The sequence below is a fragment of the Patagioenas fasciata genome, chromosome 28 (assembly GCF_037038585.1).
Source record: "Patagioenas fasciata isolate bPatFas1 chromosome 28, bPatFas1.hap1, whole genome shotgun sequence".
In the NCBI taxonomy this organism is placed as follows: Eukaryota; Metazoa; Chordata; class Aves; order Columbiformes; family Columbidae; genus Patagioenas; species Patagioenas fasciata.
In genome coordinates, this window is record NC_092547.1 from 779,563 (window position 1) to 792,590 (window position 13,028).

A 13,028-nucleotide genomic window follows, 5' to 3' on the forward strand; every position below is an offset into this window, starting at 1 on the left:
CCAGGTTCCAGTATAAGTTGGGGAATGACCTGAGCAACCTGAGCTGTTGAAGGTGTCCCTGCTCATGGCAGGGGTGGCACTGGGGGAGCTTTGAAGGTCCCTCCGACCTAAACCATCCTGTGATTCTATGGATCTATGATTCTAAGGTGACCTTCCCTTCCTTGTGGGGCAGAACCAACGAGCAGTGGAGCCAGCCAGCAGTGGAGAAGAGGTGCAAACGAAACACCCACCTCCAGTTCCTCCTGCTCTCCATAAACATGAGTAAAAGGCAACTTGGTGCAGCCTTGCTGCTACTCTAAGTTACACCAAGAACCCAGTATGCACCAGCTGGGAGGAAGCTGGAGGAGGGTGAATACATCGCCCAAAAATTTGGGCCATCAGATGATATTTCCCCCTGCTCCAATGCAGTCGGCAGATACTGGATTCCCAGGGGAATCTTTACCCTACCTTGTTAAGGGTGTTCAGAGCAGCCTGGGCAGCCTCCAGGGCAGGCTCAGCTTTGGCCAGGTCCTCCTCGCAGTCCTTCTGTTTCTGCTCGACCTCCTGGGTGATAAGTGCCACTTTCTGCTCCTCCTCATCAGCAATCGCCTTTTCCCTGCTCACTTTCTCCGTCTCCACTCCCACCACCCGGATCAGCTTGTCAGCATCCTCATTCTTCTGCTTCAGCTCCACTTCTTGGGCTGCCAGCCTGGCCTTCAGCTCATCCACCTGGAGGGAAGAAACACATGTGGGAGCACAGACATGCACCAACCTGTTCCTGCCCTGCACAGCAGCACAGGGTCACACTCCGGAGGGGCTGAGCAGCACTCAAAAGCACAGAGGGCCTGTGGGCAAAGCAAGCAATGCCACGGTAGCACAGAAAAGTGATATTCTAGCTGTTAGCAAGATTTGCTGCTCTCCTTTGCCCATGGTTGCTTGGGTCAGGGTCGGTGTGTGTGGTGCACACAGTGGAGCAGCCTGCGAGCGGTGAGGAACCCAGCAGGGGAGAAACCCCATCAGCAGATGGAGCTGCTGAGGTTGTCCCAGCCCTGCTCCCTGCCTGGAAAGAGGACTGAGGTGCCAGGGCAATGCAAATGCTGCTTTGAGTATGATCTGATGGGAAGCAGGTGGAAACTTTCATTTCAGCTGTTCCTGGGATTGCCTTTGTGCAATCAGGAGCCTCACCATAGGCCAGGCACTTGCAGCAAGCTGTTCTCATCAGAAAACCAAATACACCCAGCTGTCACCTCTCTTTGAACACGAGATCTGGTGTCACATCACGTCCCCTCTAACAGAGGCACGCATGCACTGTACACATGTGTTTGGCAGTGGCGACGACGCACTACAATTCAGCTACGCTTTCTTTCTCTTCTCAGCCTTGACACCTACAGAACAGAGCAGGTGTTATTTTGCCACGTGCAGGTTTTGAGGAGGTCCTGTGCACCAGGAACCCCCTGCTTGCCAGGCACACCCTGCAACACACCTCCTCCCCCCCGCACCCCGCACACACACGGCAGAAGAAGATGCCCATCAGTTCCCTTACAACCATCAGGTCCTACAGACTTGTGGCACTAAGGGCATTTTTCACACCACAAACATCATGATTGTGATCTGCTGACACATACAGCCCTTGTCAGACGCCCAAGGCTTGAGGGACTTTACATTGTGGAATCATAGAATCATTTTGGTTGGAAAAGACCTTTAAGATCACCAAGTTCAACTGTTTAACCTACACTGGCACTAACTCACATCCGTAAGAACCTCATCTCCACGTCTGTCCAGCCCTCCAGGGCTGGTGACTCCAGCACTGCCCTGGGCAGCCTGTTCCAATGCCCCACAGCCCTTTGGGGAAGAAATTGTTCCCCAGATCCAACCTCAACCTCCCCTGGCGCAACTTGAGGCCGTTTCCTCTGCTCCTGGCGCTTGTTCCTGGGGAGCAGAGCCCGACCCCCCCTGGCTCCGAGCTCCTTTCAGGCAGTTCAGAGATCAGAAGGTCTCCCCTCAGCTCCTGTTCTCCAGCTGAACCCCCCAGGTCCCTCAGCCGCTCCCATCACACTTCTGTTCCAATTCGTGATGTCAAATGAGCTTGAGAAGGGATCCCCCATTCAGCTGGCAGCCTCAAGGCACAGCAGTGGTAGCAGCTCCACCAAGCAGCTACTCAGACGCGTAAGGTAGGAGCACTTTCAGCAACAGGCTGGAGCGCTCACATGGTGGGGCAGCTCACACTGGCTCTCACTCCAAGACAGAAAGTCTCTTTCTAAAAGCACCGTATCGATTAATTTCCACAGGCTCTGTGCAGACCATGGAGTTTTTCCCTGTCCTGAGGTCAGGCGCATAAAGGATTACTTAATGCTCCTTCAATACATCTTTACCTACATAAAAGTACTTACTAGAAGGGAAGTCAGACACTTGCTTTTGTTGATAATTCCATTTTTATACCAGAAGAGAGAGCAAGATTTGCAATCATATAAACTGAAGCTATTGACATTCGGCATCAGCTTCAAGTGGAGGGCGGTTTCTTAGAAGTCTCTTTGTGCGCTTCAGTCATTGTCACCTCCTGCTGCCCAGCACTACAATGCTGTTTTCACCTGGGCAAAGACGCAACTGTAAATCCAGATGACTCCAGCCTTCAGGAGCATGTAATCCCTTCATTCAGCAAACTCAGCAGCAGCTTCTTGTTCAGCTCCACATCTTTGGGGATTGCAGGAAACTGAAGTGGGAGGCTTCACTGATAGCAGATATGGCTTGTGAGCTTCTGCCCAAAAATGATGTGCTGGATATAGACATGAATGGGAGCTTTAGGGGTTTACGTGGCCACAACAAAACAAGTGAGGGATTAAAACCCACCAGCACTCAACAGCTGATGTAAATTCAGCCCTCAGCACAGCCCCTGAGAACAGAAAATGTTCTGACAAAACCTTCTTTCAGCCAAGCACATGTAATAGCGGAAGGGTAAATGACTTGCTATAACACTGTCAGGATTTTAAAATCAAGAAATTCAGCTGGGGCTTTGCCCGAATGAAACATTTGGAAGGCCAGAGGTGTGTGTTACTGTGAAGGTGTGTGTTACTGCCCAGTTTGGCTTGGGCAACACGTTAAATTCCCAGTGGAAATGATCCAAGTGGGAGCTGAGGACCCTCTGCTAACAGACCTCGCCACATCTGGGGGACGTTTGCTGACCTCCAGCCTCCCTCACCTGTGTAAGGAAACAAATCACACTTCCCCAGTGAGGCTACAGCTCAAACACAGTTGAACAGGGACAATTTAATAGTGTTTGTGCAGTGGAAAGAGAGAAACAGGAGCTACGCCTAAACAACTAAATCCACTCTCTTTAGTGGTATCCTGGGGGCAGCACCAGGAATGCAGATTTATGAACTGCACTCCTCCAGTTTCACCCCCTCAACACATCAAACAAGTTTCCTTTAATGTCAGGCTCGTTTCCACAGCAAAACCAGTCTGTCACATCCATTTCTCCTCCCTTCCCACACAGCCTGATGCCCAGACATGAAAACGCCTGATGAGACAGCGCTGAGCGGGGCGGGCTCACACCGCCGCCTCGGGAAGGCACAGCTGAAATATCTAATGCGCTCCCATGGGTGGCCTGCGGAGCCGTCCCTGGCACAGCAATGCCAGGAATAAAGGCGTGAAAAATTCTCCTCTTTCTACAAACGTCACGGTAACCAGGTACTCAGATTTCCCCTCTCACACCAAAAAGGGTGGCAGCTTGCACACAGAGCTATTTGCTGCTTCTTCGGAAACTTTTGGGTAACACTTCAAGAATAATTGTACAAAGAGAGACCGAGGTGGCAGGAAAAATGACAGCAGACCATCACCCCAGAGTGAGGAGAGAACACTATTAATCTCTCTGTGTGTGGTATTTCCAGCAGACATTGGTGGGTTGAAGTCCCCCACAAGAACAAGGGCTGGCGATCAGGAGACTTCTCCCAGCTGCCCACAGAATATTGCACCTGCCTCTTCATCCTGGTTGGGTGGGCTGTAACAAACCCCCACCAGGATATTGGCCTTGTTGGTCTTCTTACCCATGAACACTCAACCAGGACAGAGCAAGAAGAATTATTAAAGAACAGAAAACCTGCAGGGCAGGTTCCCAGAAGACTCATTTTACCTCATTTTCCCTGCTTTGTTTCAAGAACACAAAATACATCACAAAGGTCAGCGACTAATTGATAGAGCAAGCAAGACTTGGATCTGGAATCCAGTGATGCAATATTAACCAAGGTCATCCAAAAAATGACTCAGCAATGAGCTCTGAACAGAGCGCTGACCTCTTCATGGTGAACATCACTTGGAAAAACAAATTACTCATCCCATGCATCTTCCTAAGTCTTCTATGTCCTAATAACTGGAAGCCGGCTCCTGCTTTTCAGGGTACTGAGGACAGTCGCTGTCTTCAGGGAAAGATGGTGAGGAAACATAGGAAATGGAAAACATTTCTTTAGAAGAAAAGTTGGTCAACAGTATCAAGTTGTCCAGAGCAGGGACGAGGGGTGGAGAGGGGAAACAAGTCAAAGGAGGGGGAAGAGGTTATTTTGAAGTTGGAATGGTTAAGTCAAAATGTACCCCGCAACTATTTGCACAACAGCTCCCTCATGCTGAGGCCACACTGGAAGGTCTATAGAAATGCATAAAACTCATAATTAACTTGTCGTGGCATCCAAGCAGCAGGAAACTGGAGAATCCTGGTGACAGGAGCACTAGTCCTCAGACGTAAGGCCACACCCAGGTATCGAAATCCTCCACCTTTGCTTTGAAATTTAAAGAAAAAAACAAAACCAAAACAACCCACAACATATCACTTTCAAGCACCACGACACAGCTTGGAGATGACACACCTGAGACATAGGACTCGTCAGCTCCTCAGCACCAGGACCAACCATGGGTGAGTGTAAAGTTCAGACAAGATTGAACGTTCTGGTATGATTTTCACTACTGCTAAATATCCACACCCTTGTTTCAACTCGGCAGCAGTTTTGACTATTGCACACATCTGATATTTCAGGTGTTTCATTTTAGGCCCCCAGTGCTAATCTCAGATTCAAATTTGACACATTTCTCCTCACTGCTCTGCATCTTCAGGAACCTCACAAACAGGCGTTTCTCACCCAGCCTTACTCCAACCAGATATGAACATCGCTTCCTTTTATCCTTCTCGCAACAGTAAAATAGACAAGACCCCAAGGTGCTGTGGCTCCCCATCTCCTCCCCAGCCCTCCACCACTCCTCAGCACCTCTTCTGTGGCTGGTCAGAGAACCCTTGCCAACAAAACACCTATATGCAGATACAACTGAAGAACACAAAAGGTTCCCATGTTTGACCGACACTACAGGGACTTGTTTCCCCTCAAAAGGTTGGTTTCATATTAGTTGCCTGCAATAAAAAATAGACCTAACACAAATTTTCCATCACTGGGACACCACCAAAACCAGCAGCAATGCACAGGTCAGCAAAATTATTTCCCCCCATAGGTAGGGTGGGTGTGAGGTCGCTCTGGTTGACATCACTGGTTCTAACTGGTGTTCTCTGCTACTGGCTGTTCAACCGCAGCCCCATCCTTCCGCAGGAGATGACAGAACCTGCAAAGGGGACATGAAACATGCCCCCTCCCATTCTGTGTCCTCAAAGACCTGTCCTGCACCATGAAGAAAGCAAGTGCTCAAGTGAGACGCAGGCTCTCAGAGCCAAGAGGCACTAATAAAGCCCATACATCACCCTCCAGCGAGGCACATACCCTTCTGAGCACGACAGACGTTGTTTGTGTCAGCAGCATTACCCAGAGCACATAGGCAGAAGGGAGTGAACCCGCTAGTCCTTCATTCCCACCAACCCCCTGCATTTCCTCAGAGCAGCTTCAGGAGAGGTCCATTTGCCACAGCAGAAGCTTGTAAGAGAACATTTGAAACAGTTAATAGAATATGAAATGGAGAGAAAAACGGGAGCTAGCAACTGGTGTAGACAGCAAAGCTCTGAAAGGCAGTTTGAGTCACTACAGAGGGGTTTGTGAAATACTCAGAACAACATCTAGTCTTTACTGCACAAGAGTGCCAGTGCTGGTCCTTAGCAGGGCGATTTGGGGATGGCTGGTCTACATTTCAGACACGCAGTAGTTTCCCTCAAAGATGGACAGCATAATGCAAGGAAAAATGACCATCAGCTATATTTTAAAAGGATTCTTGCTGAAGTCATTGTAGATCCCCTGGATGCTACTCCAAAAATCACTGATCTCCCTCTATTTTATAAGGTATCTTGTCACAACTGAAAGATAATAATTAAAAGATGTCCATAGCCAGTTGGATCCCTATCTCATTTCAGTTCCTGTGATCTGTCACCAGGGACTGGCACCACCCCAGCAGCAGGGACTGAATATACATCCCTCCCCTTCTCCTTTCCAGTACAGACACAACTCCTGCTCCTCAAAGAACCAGTTCACACCAGACTAGAGCCAGGATCTAGTGCAAATTTTACACTCTGCACAGTTCCAGCCGGTAAAGTTCTCCTTCAAACCAGGATGAGGAGATGCCTCTAACAGAGAAACACGAAAACCCACCAGCTTTTAACCCCAAGGGTTTGCTTACCTGTGCAGATGTGCTCTTGAGCTTCTCCAGGCCATTCTCCAGCCGCTCCATTTTTGCTTTTAAATCCTTGCCCTTCTTCAGTAGCAAATTCTGATAGAGTTTGATTTGCTCAAGGAAGGACTTTGGAGTGGTGTAGTTATATCGTCGCTCATTGCTCAGATACAATCGCGAAATCTCGTTGACACTTGTGTGGACATAGGCCATGAATTTGCTTATTGAATCTTTCACTGAATCCTAAAAGTAAGATAAGAAGACAAGGAGAAAATATTTCAAACTGAACAACTATATGTAGTGCAGATCTGTGCCATATACAAAGGAATTTATTAACATTTTATTCTGCTGCAGCAAAATCCAGGCTGGAACATCCAAGTTGATCCCTTTTCATTTGTTATCTCTAAAATAACTTTGTCTGTTCATGTACTGTATACCTCTTTTTATATCTTTTTATCTCATATTTTATCTTATTCCAAGCAATTTCTCTAGCATTAAGCTCTATAAAATAACAGCCTTTCAAGCATAAATTTGGGCTTTTCTCCTCTACAAACAGGGAAAGCACACACATAAAAAGAAACATTGTAGACTTTATTCTACAAAAATCCTGCCCAGAAAAGCTAAATAAACATAACTGAATCTCTTTTAGTCTAGCAGCAGGTTGTCATCAATGAGAACTTGACATAATTTTGCCCTTGAGAATTACAGGCGCTCAGACACGCCTGTGGAGAGCAAAGCCCATGTTCCCTGCAATAACCATAAGCATTAGGTTATTTCCTGCACCGATTTGTAAGCTGCCGCTCTTGCTTGCAAAGCAGTGGTGTGTCTGGCAGTGCTATCAGTGCACAAACACAACATGGTGCCCACGGCCATGCTTCAGCTGAGGGCTGTGCCCCTCTCTGAAAAACCTGCTTTGCTTAAGTTAATTAGCATCATAGAAACATTTTGGTTGGAAGAGACACTTGAGAACATCAAGTGTAACGATAACTTAACTCTGGTATTAAATCATGGCCCTAAGAACTTAATCTCTGTCTAACCCCTCCACAAGGATGGTGACTCCAGCACTGCCCTGGGCAGCCTGTTCCAATGCCCGACAGCCCTTTGGGGAAGAAACCTTAGTTAATATCCAATCTGAACCTTCCCTGGCACAACTTGAGGCCATTTTCTCTCATCCTAAAGCAGTAGAGAGTTACCAGCAATTCCTCTCTGAACGGTCACCCAGATGTCCTGGGTGAGTGCTGTCCCTGCAGTGCTGTCCCCATCGCGAGAGGCACTGCTTGCACCAAGCAGAGGGACATGTCACACCTGGCTGCCACCAGCACCCCCCGCAGAGGAACCCAAACCCAGGCACGGCCATGGCAGCCCCAGATGCCAGTGGGTGAGGTGCTCACCTCCACGGTCTCTGTTTCTTGCAGAAAGCGGAGGCTGACAGACTCGAGGGCCTCCTGCGGCCACTCCTGGAACCAGCCTATGGCCGTGCAGCTGATGATGGCAGGGAACCTCCTGCTGCGGACACGGAGCTTGCTGCCCACGGGCGAAAAACACAGCACAACCTGCAGAGCCCAGGGAAGGAGAACGTGAGAAGACACAGCCAGGAGCAGGCATGGGGTTCCAGCTGCACAGCCCAGCTCAGGCTCTTCCATCCACTTCCAACAGGCACAGACTGAAACACAGGAGGCTCCACCTGAACATGAGGAGAAACTTGTTTGCTGGGAGGTGCCAGAGCCTGGCCCAGGCTGCCCAGAGCGGGTGTGGAGTCTCCTTCTCTGAGACACTGAAACCCGCCTGGACCCACCTGTGTGATCTGCTCTGGGACCCTGCGTGAGCAGGGGGGTTGGACTGGGGATCTGCAGAGGGCCCTTCAGCCCCCACCAGGCTGGGATTCCATGAATGGAAGATCTCACAGCACCAGCTGAGGTTACAGCAACCTCAGTCCTTGAGCCCTTGCACTTCAGGCCAGCAAGCCTGGCATGGAAAAAAACGTAATGTGGCAGTGAACACATTTTTTCTCTGCAATAAAGACAAGCAGTGGTGTTAAACATTGCCATGGTCAAAAGCAGAAGCCTGGCACACTTTCAAGCTTGAAGCTGGGTTTTAATAAAACCACCCTTCCCTGCTTCAGCAGTGAAACAAAGCTTTGCCCAGCAGGGAACTGGCATCTGTATTCAAGTGGTGCAACCAGGAATTAAAGTGAATGGATCTAAATTCTCCTGGCAGGACCACAGGCCCACCTGGGCTGTTTCCCCGAAAGCAGCATTGAAAAGAGTCGAGGTGGCTCAAACTCAAAATCTGCTTTTATCAGAGTGAGACATTTTTTGAATAGAGAAACCTCAAAACAAAGCAGAACAGAAATAAAAGCATTTATGAATATATTTTCCCTACTCATTGCATTTTTGTGCAGCAGGTCCTTTGCTTTTCAGGCTTTTATTTCAGTCCAGCTGCTAAAAGTTTCTGAGTTGCAGCAAATTGTGCAGTGTATGTGGGCCCCTGGGGGTCTCTCTTTGCATTATTCTGGGGCCTGGTCAAGGGGCTGTTACTCCCTTGCCCAGCATCCCCTCTGCCCTGCACCATTTCTCCTTCCTCCAGCCTTATCCCTTCCCTCATCCCCTGCCTTTCCTGCAGGCTGGGAGCCTCCTGCCCCACAGCCGCTTGGCCCACAGCTCCTCTTGGCAGCACAAGCTCTGCCTTTGCCAGCAGGAAACTCCTTCTGGAAGGACGTAAAGTCAGGACAAGGCAAAGTACCTTTCCTCTTTGTTGCCTCACAACCAGCTTTAACAGCAAGATAAGACCCAAGAACCAAAACCTACCACTACTGTTCATCACAGCCCTTTTCCTGTGAGCCCGCTGTGGCTCATAAATCCATATAAGCTTTGTTAATTGGCCACAAAGAAGGACATGGACAAGATGCCACCATGCAATGAAGTAGCAACATGTGAGCAAGGACCAGCTTGGGAAGCAGTGTATCTCACTCAGTGCATCATCCCTCTCCCACTTGTTAGCCCTGGCTGGTACCTTAGCAAGTGTCATAGGACAGGCTGCTGTTAGCTCAGATGTCGCTATAGTGGGTCAACACCTCCATCATGATCTGTTTTTCAGAAGCCACAAAAGAACTGCCTGTAACAAACCCACTTTAGTTTCCATTTCAGAAGAGGTAGCTGAACTTAGAGCTCCTGCTCCTCTGCCATGGCCACTGCGCATGGGGACAGACACACAGAAATCCTTCCTGCACCTTCAAGCATATGCCTTGGGCACCTCTACGTTTTTCTGTCAGGGCCAGGCAAGTTTCAGGAAGCTGTCCATGTACAAAAGCCTCTTCACAGGATCCCAGACGATTGGGCTGAAGGGACCTCTGCAGATCCCCCAGTCCAAGCCCTGCTCACGCAGGGTCACAGAGCAGATCACACAGGTGGGTCCAGGCGGGTTTCAATGTCTCAGAGAAGGAGACTCCACACCCGCTCTGGGCAGCCTGGGCCAGGCTCTGGCACCTCCCAGCAAACAAGTTTCTGCTCATGTTCAGATGGAGCCTCCTGTGTTTCAGTCTGTGCCCGTTGCCCCTCACCCTGGCGCTGGGCACCACTGTCCATCCTCTGACACCCACCCTGGAGATATTTATAAGCATAAATAATACTTCCTAGCTGACCCCATCCATCTGCTGTAACACACGGTTAAGGAGAAGGGTAGAAAAAAGAGAAGGGATCAGCCTCAAGTAAATCATATTCACACTGCCCTTCCAGTGCACCACAATAACAGGAATAGATCCATGAGGGGACGGGAGGCAGAAGACAACCAAGATGCTGAAAAGTCACAAAACAGCATCAGGACTCATCAGAAAATCCCCTCTACACCCAGAGAGGGAAAGAGCAGGACTGCATTCCCTCTCCTTGGGCACCTACACTGTGGCATGGTCCTCAAATTTTCCCTCAAAAATTAATTTTCCAGTTGTTCCCCATCCTAAACATGTACCTTCCCACATCAGAAAAGCAACGGGCCACCCTATCTCAGTGACCGTGTCCCACCAACACAAACGGAGCAGTAAGGAGGAGGACATGCTTTCATTGAGCAAAGATCAAGGCTTCTCTCTTTGCCCTCCCCAGCTCCTGGCCCTGTGCCGGCAGCAGTGAACAGCGCTGCAGAGGGGTAAACACCTTCTGGAACAGTCTCACTCTCCTGTGCGCCTCACTGTGCTTTCCCCGTGAGCTGAGCACACATGGGAAATAGTCCTGAAACTGTTCTGGGATCTTTTGGACATATTCATAAGGCCTTTCTATGCTGGATTATGGGCTGTGCTGGAAGAAATCCTGTAGGCACATTGCATGCCACTCAGTTTCCAGCACTCTGTTTTTAACATAATACTTCATTTCTTCTGGCAATGGAACCCCAACAACATGAACACTGATCCCTTCAGCAGCTCTTTCAAGCAGCAAGACCTCGTCCTGATGCACCCCTGTGCCCGGCTTTGAAAAGGGAGCGGCTGGTCCTGCTCAGCTCTTGAAAGAGAACGTTCTCAACTTCCATAGTGCTTTCTAACACCCAAGAAGTGATGGCAACAGAGAGCATTTCCTGCACTTCAGTACTACTTGCTGAGTGCATCACAGTTCTCATCATGAACAGGCAGAAAAGCCTTTCAGGCTGCGGTCTGACCTTCCTACCAGGCAGCCCAAAGCATCTTCACCCCATGCTCCTGCACCAAGGCAGATGGCGAAGACCTGAACTCCCCCAGCCTGTCTCACCTTCAGCTGCCGTCGAACACGCTCTATAAAAAACTTCCAGCAAGTCTCCCTGGAGTCCACCAGCCCTCGGCCTTTGACTTCATTCCTCACGCTGTTGATTATGTTTTCTACTTCATCATCGGGGAAGAGATCAGGGATTTCACCTGAGAAGAAGGCAGGTTTGGGTTTACTGGTCTGGATTTTGTTGCAGTCGCAGAGCAAAGTGAAGCAGGTGCCTCCCTCTTCAGGGCCTTGGGGAAAACCCTTCCTTGAGAAAAATCGTTGTGCCAGGCGCCCATAGGCCCCAGCAGCAGCAAAGTGGCACAGAACATCATTCTGCTAAAAAATAAGCCCTTGTGAGAGCAACATTTCTCATAAAAGTATGAGCTAAACAAACACAGAATAAAGCCAAAGTACAGAAAGTCCATTTTTGTCAGATCGACAGTGCTGATTAGATTACAAAAAAAATCGCAAATACCTAATATGCTATACACAATAATGAAATAATTTCAGTTTTGCAAATCAATTAGTTACCTGTACCGTTCCTGCAGCTGTTCAATGCCATTGCCAGTGCTGGTAAAATAACTCCCACATCACCAAAACATTTTAAAAGTCAGAAATCTTTTAAAAACTTTTTAAAGTTAATAGTTATGCAACTGATTGCCAAAAACATAACCAGCCAATTTTTCTTTTTTTTCTGGTTACTTAATTTATCACCTATTCACTTCCCTTCTGGCTTCTGATTTGATTGAAATCATTATTATTGAGTGAGATACTGTCAATATGAGCACTAATTACTTAGGAAAATACACTAATCAGATATCTGCTTGTTTATAAGAGAGTCTAAAATATATATTCTGTTCTAGCTCCTTAGGTGATGGAAAGAAGTGAAACAAGTAAGAAAAACAAGCCTGCAGAGAGCGGGAAGCAGCCAGAGCCCTCAGGCAGCACCCGCTGGGTGGCACTAGGTCACGTTTTGGGAGGTCATAGAACCATAGAACGTCCTGACATGGACAGGACCCCCAAGGATCATGGAGTCCAACTCCTGTCCCTGCAGTGACAACCCCACAGTTCACACCGTGTGTCTGAGGACATTGCCCAGTCTCTCCTTGAACACTGTCAGGCTGGGGCCGTGACATCGCCCTGGGAGCCTGTTCAGTGTCCAGCACCTCTGGGTGAAGAACCTTTTCCTCATGTCCCACTGACCCTCCCTGGCACATCTTCTGCCATTCCCTGGGCTCTGTCACTGTCACAGAGAAGAGCTCAGCCCTGCCCCTCCTGCTTCTGCTGAGGAACCTGCAGCCCCATGAGCTCTGCCCTCAGTCTGCTCTGCTCCAGCTGAACAAACCCAGGGACTTCAGCCGCTCCTCGTATGGCTTCCCCTCCAAACCTTCACCAGCTTCATGTCCCTCTGGACACTCTCCAGTAGCTTTATCTCCTTTTCTCCTGTGTCCCCAGCCCTGCACACAGTGAATGCTGCAGGTGAGGCCGCCCCAGCACAGAGCAGAGCGGGACAATCCCCTCCCTGCTCGGCTGGCCGTGCCGTGCTGGACGCACCAGGACATGGGGCCCTCTTGGCTCCAGGGACACTGTTGGTTCATGTTCAACTTGCCACTGACCAGAACCCCCAGAGCTCTCCATGGAGCTGCTCTCCAGCATCTCGTCCCCCAGTCTGTCTGTACAGCCAGGGTTGCTGTGTCCCAGGTGCAAAATCTGGCACTTGCCCTTGTTACACTTGTCATGGTCCCTCCCATG

General features: G+C 49.3%; 1 protein-coding gene across 7 annotated transcripts in view; it reads right to left on the minus strand.

Annotated features, from left to right (window-relative positions):
• Positions 1–13,028, minus strand: part of LOC136115786 (dynein axonemal heavy chain 9-like) — a 43,979-nt gene that overhangs the window by 13,350 nt on the left and 17,601 nt on the right. For 3 of the 7 annotated variants that reach the window (XM_071799952.1, XM_071799959.1, XM_071799957.1), the window contains 4 exons: positions 11,295–11,437; positions 7,956–8,117; positions 6,574–6,807; positions 448–708 (listed from right to left, as the gene is read on the minus strand). In XM_071799952.1, the coding sequence (XP_071656053.1) occupies positions 448–708; positions 6,574–6,807; positions 7,956–8,117; positions 11,295–11,437 (800 nt within the window). The remainder of the gene's footprint in view (positions 1–447; positions 709–6,573; positions 6,808–7,955; positions 8,118–11,294; positions 11,438–13,028) is intronic. The other 4 variants (XM_071799958.1, XM_071799956.1, XM_071799955.1 and 1 more) reach the window with 3 other exon arrangements.